Source organism: Chiloscyllium plagiosum, chromosome 12 (assembly GCF_004010195.1).
Source record: "Chiloscyllium plagiosum isolate BGI_BamShark_2017 chromosome 12, ASM401019v2, whole genome shotgun sequence".
NCBI classification, from domain to species: Eukaryota; Metazoa; Chordata; class Chondrichthyes; order Orectolobiformes; family Hemiscylliidae; genus Chiloscyllium; species Chiloscyllium plagiosum.
In genome coordinates this window covers 56192308-56215094 of record NC_057721.1, presented here as the reverse complement: position 1 = coordinate 56215094, position 22787 = coordinate 56192308, and the positions used below count along the sequence as shown (strand labels likewise).

The window sequence follows — 22787 nt, the reverse complement described above, 5'->3', positions numbered from 1 at the left end:
AAGAGCACGCCAAGCCACATTTCGCTGGGTGGCCACCACGGCATGATGGGATGCTGTCACGGGGGGAAGAAAGCAATTGCATTTGTTCAATAAAAGGTTGTCCCCAGCTGTGATTATAGGCAACTTTAATCTGCATAGAAATTGGGCAAATTAAATCCGTAAAATTGCCAAAGAGAAGAAATTCCCAGAGTGTGTATGAGATGGGTCTTTAGGATCAATATATTGAGGAGCCAACTGGAGGTTAGGCTGTCCTAGACTGGGTATTGAGTAATGAGAAAGGAATACTTGGCAGTCGAGCTGTGTGAGGCCCTTTGGGGAAGGGTAACCATAATCTTTATCAAGATGGAAGTGATGTAGTTGCTTCTGAGACTAGAGTCCTGAATTTAAGGAAATTACGATGGTATGAGGTACGTGCTGCCTATGATAAATTGGGGAAACTTATTTGAAAGTATGATGGTTGCTCGGCACTGGTAAACATTAAACAGTGCATGGAGAAACAGTGACAATTGTTCATTCCTATCTACCATAAAAATAAAACTGGAAAGGTGCCCAAACCATGTCTAACATGGGAAGTTAGGGATAGTATTAGATCCAAGAAAGGGGCATACAAACTGACCATGAAAAAGTAGCAAACTTGAGGATTTGGAGCAGTTTAGATTTCAGCAAAGGACAAACAGATTGATTAAGAAGAGTAAAATTGAGTAGGAGAATAAACATACAGGGACCGTAAACTCATTGTAAAACCTTCTACAGATATGTAAAGAAAAAAAATTATAAGAAAGATAAATGCAGGTCCCTTGCAAACGGGAAGTTTTAACGAGGAACAGAGAGATTCGGTCTGATTAAATGTATACTTTGGTTTGTTCTTCACAAGGGAGGACACAAAAATGTTGGGCAACCCAGATCTAGTGAGAGGGAAGAACTGAAGGAAATCGGTATTAGTTGGGAAATCGTGTTGAGGAAATTGATGAGATTAAAGGCTGATAAATCCCCAGAGCCTGATAATTTACATCTGAGTATTTAAGGAAGTGACTCTGGAAATAGTGGATGTATTGATGGTCATCTTCCAATGTTCTTTGAATTTTGGAACAGTTCTTTTGCATTGAAGTGTAATGTAACTCTATTAAAAAATGGAGGTAGAGAGAAAAGAGGAAGTGAGTTTTGAGAAGATTTGTAGCTCAGGTTGAGGTTCTGGATGTAGGTTTGCTTGCTGAGCTGGAAGGTTCATTTTCAGACATTTTGTCACTATACTCGGTAACATCATGAGTGAGCCTCTGGATGAAGCACATGTGGTATCGTCCACTTTCTATTTGTGTTTAGCTTTCCTTGGGTTAGTGATATGATTTTCTGTGGTGACACCATTTCCTCTGGTGATGCCATTTCCTGTTCTTTTTCTCAGGGGGTGGTAAACACGTCAAGAAATACGATGACTTGGATCCCATGTACCACCCCCTGAGAAAAAGAACAAGAAATGTCATCACCACGGGAAATGGTGTCACCACAGGTATTGGCATTACCAACCCAAGAAATCTTAAACACATAGATAGAACGCGGGCCATACAAACAGTGCTTCATCAGGAGGCTCACTGATGATGATACCTAGTATGGTAACGAAACGTTTGAAAATGAATCTTCCAACTCAGCAAGCAAACCTACATCCAGAAAAGAAGTTAGAGACTGATCAGCCTCACATTGGTAATGGGAAAAATTCTGAGTCCATTATCAAAGAATTGGCAGTAGCGTACTGATATGGATAGAGAATTGGTTGGCACTTTAGATGAAGTAACTGTAATATCTCCAAGTTTGTAGACAGTACAAAGCTGGGTGGGAGGGTAAACTGAAAGGAGAATGCAGGGATGCTTTAGTGTGATTTCGACAAGTGAGTGAACAAATGCATGCTAGATCAAGAATAATATCACATTTATTCACATTATATACTAGGGTTTACTATTACACAAATCTCAGGTTCAATTTTGATAATCATTATTCACAAGATTGAAGTAAGATTTGGAGGTCAGTCTTTATCTATAACCATTTTGTTAGTCTTAATATAAATACCACAGTAGCCAGTTTGTAGTCTGTTGAATTTTCTCACTGTGTCCATTGACTTCCTTGTAATGACTGACAGTGTTTTGCTCACTCTCTGCTTTGGTCTGTCTTAACACTTCAGGAATAAATGCCGTATGTCTTGATTACTGAAGCTACAAATTCTTGCATACACCCTGCTCCTAACAATCTCATGTTACCCAATAGTGATTTGTGCATTCTAGGTTGAGAGAAGATGACCATGAATGGGCAACTGGATCTGAGTGGGAAACTCATCATTAAAGCTCAATTAGGTGATGACATTCGCCGGATTCCAATCCACAACGAGGATATCACCTATGATGAGCTGGTACTGATGATGCAGCGGGTGTTTCGTGGGAAACTCCAGAGCAATGATGAGGTCACAATCAAGTACAAGGATGAAGGTAGGTGATTTATTTATCACAAATTATCTAGAGTGTTTGGCCCTTTTTTAAACTAACGTACTTTCCAGTCAGTTGGCTTTGCACTATTTTCATTTACTATCAGTAATAGATATTGCGCAGCTGGTTTGCAAGTATAGATCTAGTAGAGATTGAGTTTAATGCAAGAGGGAGGGAGAGCTAGAGCATATTTAGTCCATGGTCCATAGTCGTGACTAGAAGTGTAGTTACAAGTTAACAGATGCTCAGGAGGAGCTCAGTCCCTGAGTTTGTCCAACAGGAATGAGGCTCTTGCAGTCTTTGAGGACAAGAATGGGGCCTGCATTCACTTCAAAGAGAAGGAGCAACTTAGCAACACAGTTGTACAGAGAGCTATTTATGCTGGGGAATTAAAAGGGATGTAGTAGTAAGAGATAGACTTGATTTTGTTCTCTTTAATTGAGAGAGGTGTTTTATTGTCAGGCCTCTTCAATGTAACGCTCACAATGAAAATCAGCCTTGAAAGTCAGATTACAAGTTTCCCAGCTGAGAAAGAAAAAGCAAGCATGCAAATAACCACATACTCGCTCAGTTAAGGGTCAGAGTAATGTATAACTAGCATGAAATTCTCAGTTGCTTTAAAAGTCACTTGTGGATCATTTCTGTAATTTAATATAGGTTGCCTGTAAAACCATATAACAATGCTGCTTCTTTAAACATGAAATCTTGAACGATCTTTTAAATCATTCACTAAAATACATATCTTTCACAGGTTCTTACCCTGGTAGAGACTAACAATACATACATTCTTCTGTTCCTTTCAAAATATTTATTGCCCCTTTAGATGAGTTTCATCTGATGCTGTGTCTCAAGCATTGCTTTTTTTGCCCTTGAGGAAGTTTTGTTTTCTGTCTCCTTTAATGGTCTTTGTGATTCTAGCCCTTGAACTCTTTGTCTCAGTTTTCTAATTTTCCATTCTGTCTTTTGTCCTAGTCCCTATTTCCCTATCATGTGCCCCTGGATAGATTCTTATCTCCTGCCATTTTAGTTTCCATCCCCTTCATGGATGATCCTTTTATATCATCTGACAATTTCTGCTAAGAGGTTTGCAGGGTGTTCAAATAACAAACTTCTTCACTATGAATTGGGGTCTCTGATGTTTTTTTGGCTCCTGTCTTCCTCTTCTTCTAATCTAGCTAAAGTTGCTTTGTTTTCAGTTCTGAAGGTGTACACATATCTGAATTGTTGACCCACTACTTTTAATATAATGTTCACTGACTCATTTATGTCTAGCATTTTCTTGTTTTTGTTGCATAGACTGTGCTGCTTCATTCATTTGGTCCTTGGTAATACTTAAATAATCTTTTTTGTTCTTTTTGCAGATGGCGATCTTATAACCATATTTGATAGTTCAGATCTCTCCTTTGCTATCCAGTGTAGTAGAATACTTAAACTTACATTATTTGGTGAGTACATATTTGTAATGTTTTACATGTTAGGTTGATTAAAGCATCCTTTTTTTTACTGTAATCCAGAAACTTGAAAATATTTAATATGTGAATTGCTCAAATGGCAAATTTTGAAGGTGACTATAAATAAAAAGCAGTGCATAAATATACCTAAATGTTTGAAGTAGCTAAATATATTGGGTGGCACGGTGGCAAAGTGGTTAGCACTGCTGCCTCACAGTGCCAGAGACCAGAGTTCAGTTCCTGCCTCAGGCAACTGTCTGTGTGGAGTTTGCACATTCTCCCCGTGTCTGCATGGGTTTCCTCCCACAGTCCAGAAATGTGCAGGTTAAGTGAATTGGCCATGCTAAATTGCCCATAGTATTAGGTGAAGGGGTAAATGTAGGGGAATGGGTTTGGGTGGGTTGCTGTTCGGAGGGTCAGTGTGGACTTGTTCGGCTGAAGGGCCTGTTTCCACACTGTAAGTAATCTAATCTAATCTCATAACAACAGATGTAACATAACAACAGACCAAAAAACCCTGCAATTATAACAATTTTAGGTAATCGGTAAAAGGTTGTTGTGGTAACTGTGCTGGATATCCTGCTTGATGAATGTCTGCAAAACGTCATGGCTTGCTGGGATTACTGAAGCATTGCAAAGATAAAGTCACCAAACATTAAGGTGCTATATTTGCTTCTTTAGTAGCCCATCATATCCTACGTCAGAGAGCTAACTATAGAGGTAATGAATATTGGTCAAACTGTTGATCCTTTGATATATTGTTTTTGTCAGAAAACATGGCTGATGCCTTCCTTTTGAAAGTTTGCATGCTTGAGTATTTTCTTTCAAGGAGTATTCGTTGGGTGTGCACTTAAATCATTTTAATATCATCATCCACATATGAAATGCTCATACATTTCTTACATTTATTTAACCATTTTGGTTACCAAAGATGAACTTAACTGATTTGGCTACTAAAAGCATCAACTATATTAGTTATCATACATCACCTTTCGTTCCAACTCATTCATACTGACCAGACATCCCAATCTGATTTGATTTGCCAGCACTTGGCCCACATCTCTCTAATCCCTCCCTATTCATATGCGATGTCTTTTAAATGTTGTAATTGTGCCCACCTCCACCTGTTCCTCTGGTAGCTTAGTCCATACAAGCACCACCCTCTGCGTGGAAAAAGTTAGCCCTCGGGTCTTTTTAAGTCTTTCCCCTCTAACCTTAAGCCTATGGCCTCTTGTTTTGAACTCCCATCCTAGGAACAAGATTTTAGCTATTACCTATCTTTGTCCGTTCTGTTATGATTTTATGAACTTTGTAAGGTCACCCCTCAGTCTCCGGCGCTCCAGGGAGAAGAGCACCAGCTTATTCTGCCTCTCGTAATAGCTCAAATCTTCCTTGCAAATCTTTTCTGCACCCTCTCAAATTTGACAGTATATTTCCTATAAAAAGGCACTGGTTAGGCAGTTCTAAAGTGGTCTAACCAGTGCTCTGTACAGCTGCAACATGACTCTCAACTCCTGTACTTAATGCACCAACCATTGAAGGTAAGCATGCTGTCTGTCTGCGACTCCAGTTTCAAGGTCAGATGTCACATGACACCGTCAGACGAAGGAGCAGCACTCCGAAAGCTTGCAATTTAAATAAACCTGTTGTCATGTGACTTTTAACTTTGTCCACCTCAGTCCAACACCGGCATCTACACGTCATGGCTACCATCGACTACATTTGTCAGAAACAATGCACCAGTACTCCTCATTTTCTTTGTTTGGCCACACTCTTATGGACCAGACCAAGCTCCCTCAAAATATATTAAGAAGATAGTCTGGACCTTAACTACTTTTTTATTACTTTAAAGGTAGGTGCAAGGCGTTGCATTCCAAGTGCAATTTGATTGGTCAAAGTGCCAGTCTTGAAGCAAAACAATTTAAGCACACACTATACTTAAGTATTAGAATAATTTAACCCTATTTGAAGACTTAACAGTATAATAGATTATTTAACTATTAAACAGCAACTGTTCCAATATAGTAACATCTCATAAACACAGCTTTGGCAAAGGCAAATTCACTAAAATAGATTGTCTCTCATGCAATTCTAGCAGCAGGAAGCACCAGTATTTAGCTGTAAATGAAGAAAAACAGCTTCCAGATCCAGCTTCAAGGCCTTAGTAGCAAGGGCAGTACACTAAAATTAAAAAATCTGATTCTGAGAGCTTGACCCCACCCCTTCTATTGTTACAGCTTTTTTAGAAAAAAGCCCAAGGCTCAAGCTGTTTACTTTATTGGCTTTGGAGCAGACTGCTCAGTACTTCTATCTCAATCTTTCTTCACAAAAAAAGGACAAAACCATTAGTATTGTCACAACATTCCCCAAGGCCCTATTATTAAGTGTATAAGTTTATTTAAATTAAACTCCATCCGCCACTCCTCGGCCCCATTGGCCCAGTTAATCAAGGGCCTGTTGTACTGATAACCACCTTCACTGTCCACTACACCACCTGTTTTGGTACCATCTGCAAACTTACTGACCATACCTCCTGTATTCGCATCCAAATTATTTAAATGACAAATAGCAGTGGATTAAGCACTGATCTTTGTGGCACACTGCTGGTCACGCACTTTCATTCCAAAGAAACAACCTCTACCACTACCCTCTGTCGCTTACCTTCAAGCCAATTTTATATCCATTTGACTGGATCCCATGTGATCTAACTTTATAATCAAACTAACTCTTCACAAGTTACTTTGTGAGTTGTTCAATCAGCTTTCTCGTTACCATCTTTATTGCCTTTCCTATATAAAACCTTTCTCCATTGCTTTCATTACTCTTATTTCAAGAAATTTTCCATCTGCAGCAATTTTGTTCCTAAATTCTTGAATATTCTACATTGCATTTCTTTTCCTTCTATGAATATTTGAGATATGCAACCACTTGTTTTGTCAGTTTTCATTTTCGTTCCAAAGTCATATGTTATTTACAATCTTAACTATTAGTTCATGTCATTCTTCTGTGCTTGGTACAAGTGCATTGTCATTTGCAAATCTAATTGATATTATTTGCCCTCCAATTTTGTGTCGTCACATCCTGTTTTAATCCTAAAGACTGAAGAAGACTGGTGATAAACAACACTATCGTTGAACTCCTCTTCTGACTTATTTGATTGCCCTTTTTGTTCCTCTTTGCCCCATGAACAAATGTCTTTTGAGTTGTCTATTCAAAATGTTTCCGCATGGTCAAGAGCTTAATCCGTTCAATCTAATGAAATGCTTTACAAAATCCACAAAACAAACAAACAAACATCTGACCAAATTCTAAACTGCATTCACTCATTAATCTTGTAATGCAGATTGTTTCTCTCATCCCTTTTCTTCCCTGGAATCCAAACTAGTTAAGTCTGTAATTTGTTGCTTTCCTTTATTAATAATTCAACATATTCATTGATAAATGAGCAAACAAGCATCTGGAAGTGATGCAATGCCTGCAGAAGCAATTAAAAATATGGAATAATGTATCATCATTATTTATTAATGTGCATTGTGAAAGATTTTACTTATTAGGAGAATTGCTTGAGGATTTTATGCAGAATGGTTACTCTGAAAAATAAGTCAAAGTCATGTCATTGTTTTGACTTTTCTACTTGGAGTGTATATTCATGTTGACATTGAAAGTGCCTGGTCAGGGTGAAAAAGTAGTTAATAAGACTTATGAGATCCTGGGCTTTTTTAATGAAAGCATAGAATAAAAAAAAGGAAATTATACAATGATAATTTGATCTCACCTGTTCTGGGCTATCCATCTTAGGAAAGACAAGAAAGCTTTACAAATTGAGCAGAAAAGCTTCCAGCGATGAGGGACTTCAGTGACCTTCATAAATAGGGGAATCTGAAGTTGTTTCATCTGAAAAGAGAAGCTTGAGAAGAGATTTGATAGTTTAGATTTTACAACTGCTTGACTAGGCCACATTGCCTTTGTTTTATACTGCTGCTATTTATCAAAGACTAGAAACAGCATGTAAATGGACATTTTGACTTGTAAACATGTTTGTGTAATGGCGCTGTTATTCCCTTACACTTAAACTTGTTAAATACTACACTTGTTTGTGGGCAGGAAATGATAAATGTACAATATTAAAGGCATATCCAAACCACGTTTATAACCACATGGAACTGCACATTTGCATGTTCCTTTTTGTCAAAACCTTATTTGTGGCATGTAAAACTTGTATGTGTCACTTTGCTATAATGAAGGTGATTTCTGGAGCATTATAATTCTTAGCCAAAGCCATTTCCAAATTTATCAAAAATGGCCCCATTCAAAATGGAATTTAACTATGCCTGTCCAGCTTAGTAATACATTTTAACTTACGGATTTTTAAAATATGTGGCTCCTGAGCAAGGAATGTATGCTGATGTTTGTGGAAGCTTCTACATTGAAGTATCTCATTATTCTGTACATTTCAGCGCTGCTGATTTTTTTTTGGTTCTTTCTATAATAAAGAAAAAGAATGAGTATATTTATAATCTTTTGTGGATATGTGCATTAATGTGAAGTAAAATTAACATTATCTATGTGGGACCATCCATCTATTAACAATCTCCAGACATGTTAGTAATCCAGTATATTTTAGCAAGTTCATTTGGCATTGCATCAACTAAATTTTGTTTGATTAGTGTCCAATGTGAGAATTGAAGCTTTGAACATCTTGCTGTTGGGTTGTCTCTTAAAGCATACACTTATTCAGCAAATTTGTGATATATTATCGCTGTGCAAATTGTAATCCAGAGAATGCTGATGAAAACTTGCTTTTTAGAAGCTGGACATGATCAAAGTAAGCATATGAAGTCAGCAAAAATAAGTCTTTAAACATTATTTTGTTAATACTCCACATAAATACTGTGTCAAGATGTATGTTATGTGTCATATCACTAGAGGGTAGTATTGCATAATAAAAAGCTGAAGTTTTGAATAAGACAAAATAAGGGTACCCTTAAAATATGAGAAGTAAAGGATTTTGAGTTCTAATAGCTTTTTGCTAAGATTATTGCCAATTTGGTTTTGCCAGTCTCAAAAAACATTTATGTCAGAGATGCTAACTAAACATAGCAATGAATTTCTTATCAATTAATCTAAAACAGCCCTACCACTGCTTCGAGGTATTCCAATTTTACTGTATGCCATTTCTCTCACTACTGAAATGCTGTCACCTCAAAGCATATTTATATTTTGAATGAATCTGTCACCTGTTTGTGCTGTATAGATTTCATTCCTAATGAAGGGCTTATGCCTGAAATGTCAATTCTCCTGCACCTCGATGCTACCTGACAGGATGTGCTTTTCCAGCACCACACTCTTTGACTCTATAGATTTACCACTTGCTCACTGAGATTATGCTTCTATAGATTAGCTTTGATTTTTTTCCATTGCAGTGAAGACTGTGTCACCTGGTTGAACTTTGACAGGCAGAAGCAGTTTTTTAATGTCAATGTTATCTGAACTCATAGAATTTTGGAAATAACATTAGTATTATCTTTTAACCCCCATTTTTGAAGAGGCAGTATGCTGAATTTATTTAATTAATCATCATTTAACCTTTTCATTGTTTTAGCCATTCTAGTTACTCTTCTCTCTTGTCAGTAATTTCAGTATTCGTTTTGCATTGTGGCATTCAGATCTCTGCATAATATTCTAAGTATAAGTGCGCAAATGATTAATGAAGAGGAGTGTTTAGACTCCATGTTTAATCTGTTTTTTCTGTTCTCCGATGTTACCAGGCTTGCTCTGTTTCTCCAGCAATTTTTGTTTTAATTTCTAAGAACATTATGTCCTCCTGGAGTTTGTTCTCTACCACTTTGTAATGTACTAACTTGATTATTTTTGTATAATCTACAAACTTAGCTACTGACTTCAGATAAGGGAAAGGAAAGTTCTGGTCTTATAGCATATCTCTACTAATGGTTTTCCTCTCTTACTATCAATAAATTCAGGTGAAAATGTCAGCCCTTGTTAATCTTTTTTTAAAAACCTAAATTATGGACTGTATGTATACTATCTTCCTTTCTCCTGATAATGTCAGTTGTAAACAATTTACAATCTTTCTTCTTAAGTATTTAGTTGAGACTCTTCCACCATTGTATCTTGGCTGTTATCGAGTTTATTTATAGCTGTGGTCTTTAGCATGCAGATTATGATCACCATTCATCAGTGTCTCTGATAGTTGACCATATCATCTGCCTCATTCTGACACCATGCACACACTGATCCATCATGCTGCTGCTTTACTTTAACTACTGGAGGCTATGTGGCTAAAGAAAAGTAAATGTTTTTAACAGTCTTTGCATGCTTGTTTCATTGTCGTTCATTTTGGGCAACATGGACTATTGTTGCAGGGCAAAGTAAGTTTTGTGGTGGCAATGTAAACAAATGAATAAAATATATACTAGATGTATGAAGCCAGTATAATGCCATATATAGGAGGCTATTCAGTCTTCTGTCCACGCGGACTCTGCGACAGCAACTCAGCTAATCCAGTCCTCTGCCCATTTTTTGCAGACCTGTAGTATTTTTTGCTTATTATTCAATAGATCTATGTAGGATGAGGAGCAATTAAAGGAATGATGAAAGTTTATCAGGTACGCTGCTGTGTCCCACTTCTCATGTCCAAGCAACCAAGGCTGACAAAAGAGGAAAAATCAGGATTATTTCTGAGAAATGTAACAAAGCCTGCATTTGCACCAAGCATGGCTTGTGCACTGTTGTTTGTGATGAAAACCAATTTCTTGACTGGAATGTTTTTCTCAAACATGTACCTTTTGAATTGATTGTAGATATCCTCCTCTTTGTTCTCACTTTAAAGGGAAACATGGGGAGAATGTCTTCTTCAGTTGTTATGTCTTTAAAAATCATGTGTACAAGAACAATCAGCTGGGTTGTATCAGTCATGTCAATGGATTCATCAAACTGCTGTGAGAAGTATTCAGAGTCCTTCAAGTCCTGCTTTGCTTGCTGAAAGAAGTCGTCGGACAAAGATTCGACTTGCCTTGTTACTGTCGGACCACCAACTAGAATCATTAGAGAATCACAACACGGAAACAGACTCTTCAGTCCAACTCACCCATGCCGACCAGATATCCCAACCCAATCTGGTCCCACCTGCCAGCACCTGACCCATATCCCTCCAAATCCTTCCTATTCGTATATCCATTCAGATGCCTATTAAATGCAATAATTGTATCAGCCTCCACCACTTCCTCTGGCAGCTCATTCCGTACATGTACCACCCTCTGCGTGAAAAGGTTGCCCTTTAGGTCTCATAAATATCTTTCCTTTCTCACCCTAAACCTATGCCCTCTAGTTCTGGACTCCCCGACCCCAGGGAAAAGATTTTGTCCATTTATCCTATCCATGCCCCTCATGATTTTATAAACCTCTATAATGTCACCCCTCAGCCTCCGATGCTCCAGGAAAAACAGCCCTAGCTTATTCAACCTCTCCCTATAGCTCAAATCCTCCAACCCTGGCAACATCCTTTTAAATCTTTTCTGAACCCTTTCAAGTTTCACAACAGCTTTCCGATAAGAAGGAGACCAGAATTGCAGGCAATATTCCAACAGTGGCCTAACCAATGTCCTGTACATGACCTCCCAACACTTGTACTCAATACTCTGACCAATAAAGGAAAGCATACCAAACGCCAAGGTTACCTCAGATTACACAAGATCTTGATCATTAGGCCAATGGGCTGAGAAGTGGCTGAGATGGAGTTTAATTTAGATAAATGTGAGATGTTGCATTTTGGGAAAGCAAATCTTAGCAGGACTTATACACTTAATGGTAAGGTCCTGGGGAGTGTTGCTGAACAAAGAGACCTTTCAGTGCAGGTTCATAACTCCTTGAAAGTGGAGTCGCAGGTCGATAGGATAGTGAAGGCGGCATTTGGTATGCTTTTCTTTATTGGTCAGAGTATTGAGTACAGGAGTTGGGAGGTCATGTTGCAGCTGTACAGGACATTGGTTAGGCCACTGTTGGAATATTGCGTGCAATTCTGGTCTCTTTTCTATCGGAAAGATGTTGTGAAACTTGAAAGGGTTCAGAAAAGACTTACAAGGAGGTTGCCGGGGTTGGAGGATTTGAGCTATAGGGAGAGGCTGAACAGGTTGGGGCTGTTATCCCTGGAGCTTCGGAGGCTGAGGGGTGACCTTATAGAGCTTTATAAAATTGAGGGGCATGGATAGGGTAAACAGACAAAGTCTTTTTCCTGGGATCGGGGAGTCAGAACTAGACGGCATAGATTTAGGGTGAGAGGGGAAAGATATAAAAGAGACCTAAAGGGCACCTTTTTCACGCAGAGGGTGGTACGTGTATGGAATGAGCTGCCAGAGGAAATGGTGGAGGCTGGTACAACTGCAACATTTAAGAGGCATTTGGATAGGTATATGAATAGGAAGGGTTTGGAGGGATATGGGCCGGGTGCTGGCAGGTGAGACAAGATTGGGTTGGGATATCTGGTCAGATGGACAGATTGGACCGAAGGTTCTGTTTCCATGCTGTACATCTCTATGACTCTATGTCCATGAAAATGGAAAATGCTCACACTCAAACAGTAAATGAATATCACTTGGCAGTAAGGTGGCAGAATTTACATATTATATTCACAATTTACATATATTATTTGCAAACATACTAACTATATCTCTTACGCTCACATCCAAATCATTGATATAAATGATGAAAAGTAGTGGACCCAGCACCAATCCTTGTGGAACTCCACTGGTCACAGGTCTCCAGGCCGGAAAACAACCCTCCACCATCACCCTCTGTCTTCTACCTTTGAGCCAATTTTGTATCCAAATGGCTAGTTCTCCCTGTATTCCATGAGATCTAACCTTGCCAACTAGTCTCCCATGGGGAACCTTGTCGAATGCCTTACTGATGTCCATATAGATCACATCTACCACTCTGCCCTCATCAATCCTCTTTGTTACTTCCTCAGAAAACTCAAATCAAGTTTGTGAGACATGTTTTCTCACACAACGCCATGTTGACTATCCCCCATCAGTCTTTGCCTTTCCAAATACATGTATATCCTGTCCCTCAGGATTCCCTCCAACAACTTGCCCACCACTGACATCAGGCTCACTGGTGTCTAGTTCCCTGACTTGTCCTTACCACCTTTCTTAAACATTGGCACCTCATTAGCCACCCTACAATCTTCTAGCACCTTACCTTTGACTATCGATGATACAAATTTCTCAGCAAGGGGCCCAGCAATCACTTCCCTAGCTTTCCACAGAGTTCTAGGGTACACCTGATCAGGTCCTGGGGGTTTATCCACTTTTTTAACCGTTTCAAGACATCCAGCACTTCCTCCTCTGTAATATGGACATTTTGCAAGGTGCCACCATCGATTTCCCTACATTCTATATCTTCCATCATTGCTATTATTCTTCTTCTTCTTCAAGTGTTTGAATAAATAGTCAGCAACCAGTCAGTACTCCTTTAAGTACTTTGCGTTTGTGAATATTTTCTTGTGTTTTGTCAGAAGATGGCAAACACGAACGATGCTTCAGTGCAGGCCTTGTCTTTTGCTGCTGACTGAAAGAAAAATGATTTCAGCTTTTGAAAATAGCCTTTAGTTCATCAACTTTCTTTGTAACATTCTATTAGAGGAAGAAATGTCCCTGAATTTACTGTGCATCTTTGTATGGTGTCTTACCAAGTTCCCTTTTTATATAGGAATATACTGATATACAAGACATTAGTAGATAATGTATAATCTTTCCTCGTGTCATGGAAGTTGTTACCATTGTAAACTTGGTTAGAGCAAGAAACCTTTAGCATTGCTTGATTAAACCCTTACTCAATGACCTCTGTGCTACCTACAGTGCACTAATTCTCTGGAAAGTGGTTAAGTTGAGGGAGGTCCTGCAAAGATACTTAAAAGCATCACTTCTGTTAAATCGAGGAATAAAGTATGCAGTGAGTTGTTAAACAATGCATGTTTGCTCAATTTCAGGTTCTTTACAGATAGTATCAAAACTGAATGAACTGAGCTGTGAACTGCAGGGAAGGGATAGAGAAGTCGCACATATTGTCGGTGCTGTGAATGTATTCAGATTAAAAATGTATCTGTGATCCTTTCGATTAAAAGATAAAATGCTGCAACACTTCCCTGGAAAAACTATTAGAAAAAGATCAAAGACAAAGAAAAATGGTTACACCCAGAAAACCTTTCTGCCTACGTGAGGAAGTTAGCAGAGGAATTTCAACAGGTGATTTCAGGAATTAGATGTGATAGTCATGTTTATCTCAAATTCATTTCTTCAAGTAGACGTTCGTAGGTTGGCTACAAATTCCGTTAGGTGTTTGATTTACAAAACAGTGGAGTTAATAGAGATAATTACTGTGCAAAATTATATTGAACAGAAAGACCAAGGGATAATGATTTTTGGTATTGGATAATCAGAAAAATGACCATTTCCTGTTATCCTATGGTTTTAAAGTGAAAGTTCACTTTGACTCTACATACACCTGTGAGAAAGTGTTCTCTTAAACAACGATATTCAAGTCCAATACTGTCCCTGCCTTAGATATCCATTTGATGGACTTTATATGACTAACATCTCAACCTGACTGCAACCCAGGCTTCAAGGCACAGGCAGATAATGTACAAAATCGCATGTCATACTGAGACTTAATGAGTACAGGACAAAATTACAATTATATGTACTTAGTTTTAGACCTACAAAATAATAAAAAGAAATTCTTCATTCTGTGTTTTCTTCAGGGCAGCTCCTGGGTTGCATTTAAATGTAAAAAAAAATGATCTTGCGCTTAGAGTTTGGAGACCATTGACTTGTAGCAAAATGACTAATGGGGTCAGGTACAACACATTGTGTATAATGTCAGAATGAAATGCTTTATCACATGTATCCCTTTAGTTGGCATACACATAAAAATCTTTATGTAAACACTTTCAAGTGGCAATTGCTCTTGTGTCTTGATAGTGGACATCAATATGTCAATCAGTTGTTGGGGATTGGATCCTACCCTCCTCCTTTACACACTTGCAACCCCAATAGATGCATAAAATGATAGCATACAGTTGCTGAACAATTTTTTTTCTATTTCTAAAGCAGGGCTTCTGAGATCAGTTATAATCAGTGAGGTCTACACAGACAGAGGATTTTTATTATGGATCTTTTTTGACCTGCGTGACTTTGCCACTTGCTGAAGAATCATGTTGAACCTTGGGGATCCTCTACATAACTTGATACTCAGTCATACAGCAAGGAAACGGACCCTTCCATCCAACAAGTCCATGCTGACCATAATCCCAAATTACACTAGTCCTGAGCTTGGCTCATATCCCTCCAAACATTTCTTATTCATGTCCTTATCCAAATGTCTTTTAAATGTTGTCATGGTACCTGCATCCAGCACTTGCTCTGGACGTTCATTCCAGACACGAATTATCCTCTGTATATAAAAAAAATGCTTCTCATATCTTTTTTAAGTCTCTTTCCTCCCACCTTAACAATGTGCTCCCAGCCTTGAAAACCCCTATTTTAGGGAAAGGGCACCTACCATTAACCCTATGTATACCTATCATGGTTTTATAAACCTCTATAAGGTCACCTCTCAACCTCCTATGCTCCAGTGAAAAAAAAGTTCCAGCCTATTCAGCCTTTCTTTATAACTCAAACCTTCCATACCTGGCAATATCCTGGTAAATCTCTTCTGAACTGTCTGCAGTTTAATATCCAACTGACACCATGCCCGTTTATTTTGCTGACAAATGAAGCCAACTTCATTTTCACATCTAATTCTAGTTTTGTACCAAAGTAGCATATTGAAAATATTAATATGTTCAATGATAATCAGGGTTTTCATGGCACATGATAAGGTTGGGGGGTAAGATTTGTTTGGGTCATTAATACTACCTAGTAAAATCTTCATTGTGTTCAATGTTCAAAAATCATGTGTGTTTCAGATAAAAATTGGCTATAAGTTATATTTAAATGTGCTTTACATCTATGTAAATATTTTTGCTGTGTTAAATTTAAAAGACGCTTCGTTTATTGCTGAATGATCTCATTTGAGGATGTTGCTTTAAATTTGAGTATGCATATAATTTTGTCAGCATGTAAACATTCAAATTCATCTAATGTTTATTAAAATAATGTTGATTCCAATTTTAAGTAGGATAATTGATTAACTATGTGATTGACAATAAATTAGATAATGGATAATTTTCTGAGCCAGCTAGCATGTGGATGGTAAAGTACGGATAGTATATGCATTAATTGTTGTGAATACTTGTCTAATATTAAAAATATGAACCCAAGACATAAAACATATTTAGTCTCCGGATGACTTTATTGACAGAAATCTTGGATAAAAGAGATTGTTTCAAAGGCAACTTGTACGTCAATTAAAATATGAGCAACTCTTGTTTTATATGTTTTAATGCACAACAAAGTTGCAAGCAATCTACATTTTTCCATAAAAATTACATTAGTGACTTGGCTCTCATCTGTACTGCATATGAATAACGAGACCTGCTTTCGCTCAGCAGGGGGATTTATTGGAAAATATTGCCGAATATGCTCACACTGGATTCTCTGTCTAGCACTAATAGCACTAGCCAAATTTTTGTTTGATAACCATTTCATTCCTTAAAATGGTGCCCCATAGATCCTGCCGGCTTTGTATATATTACAGCTGAGAAATGTATTCTATTCCTGTCTAAATCTCCTACAAGAAATAATGTCTTATTGGTTAAGCCTACACCATAAAATTGATTTGTGGAATAATAGAACAATTTTTTGACATCTGATATTACCTTTAATTGAGAATTGGCCTTGAGATGCAGCTGGATTGCTGTTAATGCATGTGAAATGAGCTTTGTGATTCTCACAATGTAGAGTACGGAAACAAACTAGTAAGACCAGCTTCTCTGTGTTGATGGTTTATATTCCTCATGAGTTTCCTATTGTTCCATTAATGTCATCTCAGCCTTTCAGTGTATCTTTCGCTTCCCTTTTCTTGCATGTACTTAGTTTTTCTTTGAAAACACAAACTATTTGACTCAGCCACTTGTTGTCGTAACCAGTACCTCAATCTAACGTTGAGTTTAAAAAAAAAAATTCTCCTTTAATTCCCTTTGGATTTATTACTGACTATGTTTTGGTTATAACCCTAGTTTTGCATTCTCCCAAACTCTTTGTGTTTATTCTGTCCAGTTCATTCAAATTTTATTCTAAATCTTGTTTTACGCTAATTTTTTTCTAATTCTTCTATTTCACTATTCTATTACCTAAAAGCTCCGATGCATTTCATCCTACCCAATGTCTGCAATCTCTTTTATAGGAATGGGAGATATTTTTTAATCTATACTTTTGAATTTTCATTTAATTTCAATAGTGTAGTTGACTCTTACATGTCCTCTGAAATTGCCTAGTGAGCTAGTCAGTCGTACTGAATAGCTTCAAAATCTAAGTAAAAGAATGAAAATTAGTGGACTACCTGCCATCAGCATAGGCCCTGGGAACAACAGCAAACCTAGCCCTATTGAGCCTTCAAAGTCCTCCTTATTAACAACCGGGGGCTTGTGCTAAAGTTCATAGAGCTGTCCCACAGACTCATTAAGCAACAGCCTGATGTTGTCCGCAAGATATAATTCCATAAGAATGACACTTTCCCAAACATCAAGGTCACCATCCCTGACTATGTGTTGTCCTGTCAGCAGGACAGACACACCTAAGGTGGTGGCACAGTGATATACAGCTGAGTGTTACTTTCCCTGAGAATTATTAGAATTAACTTCAGACCCCTTGAAATCTCATGACGTAAGCTTAAACTTGTCAAAGGAAACCTCTTTGAGGCTGATGAATCATCTAGCTCATCTAACTTGAACATGGATTGGAGTAAGCACTGAGGGTGATAAGGACACAGAACATACTCTGGGTGAGAGAGTCTGGTGTTTGTTATCAATGTAGCTTGCTAGACTTGGTCTGTGGCAAATAGTTAGGAAACCAACAAAATAGAAAGGTACACTGAACTTAAATATTGCCAATCTATCCATAGCAGTTGCATGTGACCATAACCTTTTTGGTAGGATTGACCACTGCACAGTCCTTCTGGTGATTAAGTCCCATCCTCATGTTGTTAATGCGCTCCATTATGCTGTGTGGCACTCCAGTGTGCTGAATGCAACAGATTTTGAACAGATCTAGCAGCTCAGCTGAGTATTTGAGGTGCTGGGTCATCAGTAGAAGCAGAATTGTATTCAACCATAGTCTGCGACTTGATGGTCTCGCATGTTTACTGCTTTACCACCAAGTCAGGGGATGAAACCTTGGATCAGTAAGTGGTGCAAGAGACCACGGCCAGAGTATCACCAGGTATACTTCAAATTGAAATATCAACATAGTGATGCTACAACACAACGACTTACAGAACAAATCCAACGCAACCAATCACTATCCTATTGGTCTACTCTCGAACATTAGCAAAGTGATGGTGTTATCAAACTGCATTTAAGTCAACAGCCACTCACTTTTGGTTCCAGCAGGCCCCCATAGCTTCTGATCTTATTGCTGCTTTGCTAACACATGGGCAGAAGAGCTGAATCTTAAACAGGGATTGAGAGTGACTACACTTGGCATCAGAGCAGCATTTGATCAATTGAAACAGCAAGGAACCCCAGCAAAACTGGAATAACTGGGAATTAAGGGGTAAACACTCCATTGGTCACACCTAGCCAAAGGAAGTTGGTTGTGATCATTGAGGTAAATCATCTCAGTTCCAGGAGAAAATTATCTCCTGTGATTCTCTGTAAAGCCACTATGTACAAGAACAAAAACAGAAATTGCAGGCAAAACTCAGCAGGTCTGGTAGCATTTGTGGAGAGAAAGCAGACCACTGACCCTACGTCAGCATCCACAGTTATTTGGGTTTTTTTCTGTCTGATATCTCCAGGAGTCTGTTAAATTTCACAAGGTGTACATAATAGGGGTTGATTCCAGATACAACGCATTATCATCTGCCATTTCGCCAACTACAATCAGACCGCACCACCAGAGTGATATTTCCCTCCCCACCCCTATCTGCGTTCTGCAGAGACCATTCCCTCCATGACTACCTTGTTAGGTCCATACCTCTCACCAACCCACCCTCCACTCCTGGCACCTTCTCTTGCTGCTGCAGGAGGTATGAAACCTGCGCCCACACCTCACCCCTCACCTCCATCCAAGGCCCCAAAGGACCCTTTCTCATCCGACAGGGATTTTTCTGCACATCCAAACACCTCATCTACTGTGTCTGTCGCTCTCAATTGTGGTCCGCACTACATTGGGGAGACAGGATGCTAAATCACAGAACGTTTTAGGGAACATCTCTGGGGGACACGCACCAAACAACCCCACTGCTGAATGGCCGACCATTTTGACTCCCCCTCCAATTCTGCCAAGGGCATGCAAGTTCTGGGCCGACTCCACTGCTAAATATAAGCCACCTGACGACTGAAAGAAGAACACTTCACCTTCCACCTTGGGACCCTTCAACCACACGGCATCAATGTCGACTTCACTAATTTTCTTATCTCTCTTCCCCCACCTCATCCTAGATCCAGCTCTCCAACTTGGCACCACCCTCTTGAACCAACCTAGCTGTCCAACTTCATTCCCACCTAGCTGTTCCACCCTCCCCTCCGACCTATCGCTATCACCCCCACCTAGATCTACTTATCGCCTTCCCAGCTACCTTGCTCCCACCCCCAACCCCATTTTCCTATTTATCTCTCAAGCCCCTTACCCCCGCATTCCTGATGAAGGGCTTATGACAGGAGCGTCAACTCTCCTGATCCTTGGATGCTGCCTGACCTGCTGTGCTTTTCCAGCTCCACGCTTTTTGGCTCTGATCTCCAGCATCTGCAGTTTTTTTTTTTAGATTAGATTACTTACAGTGTGGAAACAGGCCCTTCGGCCCAACAAGTCCACACCGACCCGCCGAAGCGCAACCCACCCATACCCCTACCTTTACCCCTTTAACCTATCACTACGGGCAATTTAGCATGGCCAATTCACCTGACCCGCACATCTTTGGACTGTGGGAGGAAACCGGAGCACCCGGAGGAAACCCACGCAGACACGGGGAGAATGTGCAAACTCCACACAGTCAGTCGCCTGAGTCGGGAATTGAACCCGGGTCTACAGGCGCTGTGAGGCAGCAGTGCTAACCACTGGGCCACCGTGCCGCCCAGTTCTTGCCTTATATGAGCCGTTGATTTTATCATGGTTCCCTACAGGGCCATGTGTAAGACAAATACTTAGAATGGCTTGCATGCTTTCATCAAGTATCAGCATCTTAAATTGTTTGTTTAGAAGGTAAGCAATCTCATGGTATTGTAATCCAAGCTGTCTTGAAAATTTTTATTTAATCTATTTTTTCCTAATGTTATTACACACCTCTGGAGCAGGTAGGACTTGAATCTGGGACTCTCTGTTCAGGAGTAGGGACTGTACGACCAGAGGGTCCTTTAAATAGGCAGATTACATTAACTCTTATTCCCTAACTTAGAATCAAACCCAGGCCATGGTGATGAAAGCACCAGATCCTGACCACTAGGCCACTAGAGAAGGCCAAGCTGGCCTGAAACTATATTTTTCCAAATCAACCTATTCAGAGTTGTTATTACACACCATTGGAGCAAGTGGGACTTGAACCTGGGTCTGACATTCCAGCCCACAATCATCCCTTCTCTTTCTGACTTAATGTAGTAGGTAATTGTATTTTGTTTATCTGTTTGTTGTTTTACTGTTTTGTTTCATACTGATCATTGTAACAAAAAGAATTGCTGTGTTTCAGTTCTGTATCGGTCCTTCAGGGCTCACTGCCGCTGCCTTCAAGCAAATTACAATGTCAGACTAAATATGCCATCATGGCGTGTAAACGTTTAGTGCTCCATTGTAGATTTTTAAAGGAACAGCACTCAGTTGACTGAACCTGTGAAGTGATGGGCATTTCCTTTTAGAAGCTGAAATTTATTACGAGTAATTTTAACAAGCAATTTCATTCTTTCAATTGAATTACGATGCTGTGATACTGGTTTGAGCTTTGTCATAAAATGTTACATCTCCTCTTTATCAGTTAGTTTACAGTTTATTTCTTCTGGCTTGTATGCATGAATGCTCCCTTCTGCAAAGAATGACAATTTTTAAAATCAACTTTACAATGAAACGAATGAGAGCCATATTATTTGCACCTGAATGTTTTCTGAAAAGGATTTACATTGAACTGTTTTCCTTGTTATGCTTGTTTTGCTGTTTTAAATATGTTGACAAATTCATAAGTCACTGGTTCAGGCCACACTGATGATTTTAGGAATCATTATTGGATTCAAATAAAGTATTCTTGGGCTCCGGATGTGCAAACCTTGCAGGAGTTCTGTATTTCCAGCATTTTAATTTGACGTTATTTTATCACTGATTACCATATGATATAGCCTTTTCCCATTCTCTGACTGAAAATAGTTAATTTGAAAGTATCTGTAAAATCTAATTTTGATCTTTTCAGGTCGATTGGAAATGGGCTGCTTGCCCTGGTTATTGGACAAAAGAAAAACTTGATGGAAATACCTGATGGGTCTGGCAGCATCTGTAGAAATAGGGATGGTTTTGTTAAGGGTCATTGGCTTGAAATGTAAGCTCAGTTTATTGCTTCACAAATACATATCTGGGGAGTACTTCTATCATTTTCTGTTTTTATTTAAGATTTTCAGAATTGGAAGTATTTTGCATTTGCCCCAATATCACCTCTCTGTCCTTAACTATGATTTCTCATCACGTGTGTTATTTTTGGCAATTTATGTATTTTGGCATCTTTGGTTTCCAGATGCCCGGTTTTTGCACTTGCTTAATGCTTTTAAGATTACACTGATTATTCATGCCCTTCATTCTCATTGCGTTGTGACAGTCTTTTTAAAGTACTGTAGCTATTTTGACAAACTTTTTTTTGTAATGAGTGCTGCAAAGAATAACTCAAAATGGGTCCCATTTAAAACAAAAACTTCTTCTGATTTTGCTTATGTAGAATGCAATGTTTATGGTTTTGAATTTGCATTTGGATTTTAGCTGTCAATTTCTGTGGGAACGCGAAACTAATAAACGTTAAAGAGGGTGAAGCTTATTTGAGCAGGACCAAACAGCTGTATTATTGCCTCCTTGAATGCAAAAAAATTGCTAAAGTTTAAATGCTATGGACCTTGCTTTTCATTTCTATATGGCTGGCTTAGAAGTTCTCTTATTTCTATTATTCTCAAAAATGTTTAGTACAGCTTTTCCATTCTTTCTTATCTCTTGTAAGTTAATAGTTCTTGATAACTTTATTTGGTAAAGTTAGACAGGTTTTGCTTGGTTCAAATTTGTGAAATTTAGTTTTGAAATCTGTTAAAATACTTGCGTTGCTATTGGGTACTCAGACTTCCATGAGTGCTCGACTGGTTCACTAGGTTGCTGCCTTGGATGAGAAGCTAAGTAAATTGGGCCTGTATTTTGAGTCAATAGACCATAAGTGCAGGAGTAAGCCATTCTGCCCTTCGAGCCTGCACCACCATTCAATATGATCATGGCTGATCATCCTTAATCAGTATCCTGTTCCTGCCTTATCTCCATAACACTTGATACCACTATCCTTGAGAGGTCTATCCAACTATTTCTTAAATGAATCCAGAGACTGGGCCTCCACTGCCCTCTGGGGAAGAGCATTCCACACAGCCACCACTCTCTGGGTGAAGAAGTTTCTCCTCATCTCTGTCCTAAATGGTCTACCCCATATTTTTAAGCTGTGTCCTCTGGTTCAGCACTCACCCATC

General features: G+C 38.9%; 1 protein-coding gene across 2 annotated transcripts in view; it reads left to right on the top strand.

The window, feature by feature from the left end:
• Window positions 1-22787, top strand: part of tfg (trafficking from ER to golgi regulator) — a 119386-nt gene that overhangs the window by 32173 nt on the left and 64426 nt on the right. For both annotated transcript variants that reach the window (XM_043701130.1, XM_043701129.1), the window contains exons 2-3: window positions 2271-2471; window positions 3830-3913. In XM_043701130.1, coding sequence (XP_043557065.1) covers window positions 2282-2471; window positions 3830-3913 — 274 coding nt within the window. In that variant the 5' untranslated portion in view covers window positions 2271-2281. The remainder of the gene's footprint in view (window positions 1-2270; window positions 2472-3829; window positions 3914-22787) is intronic.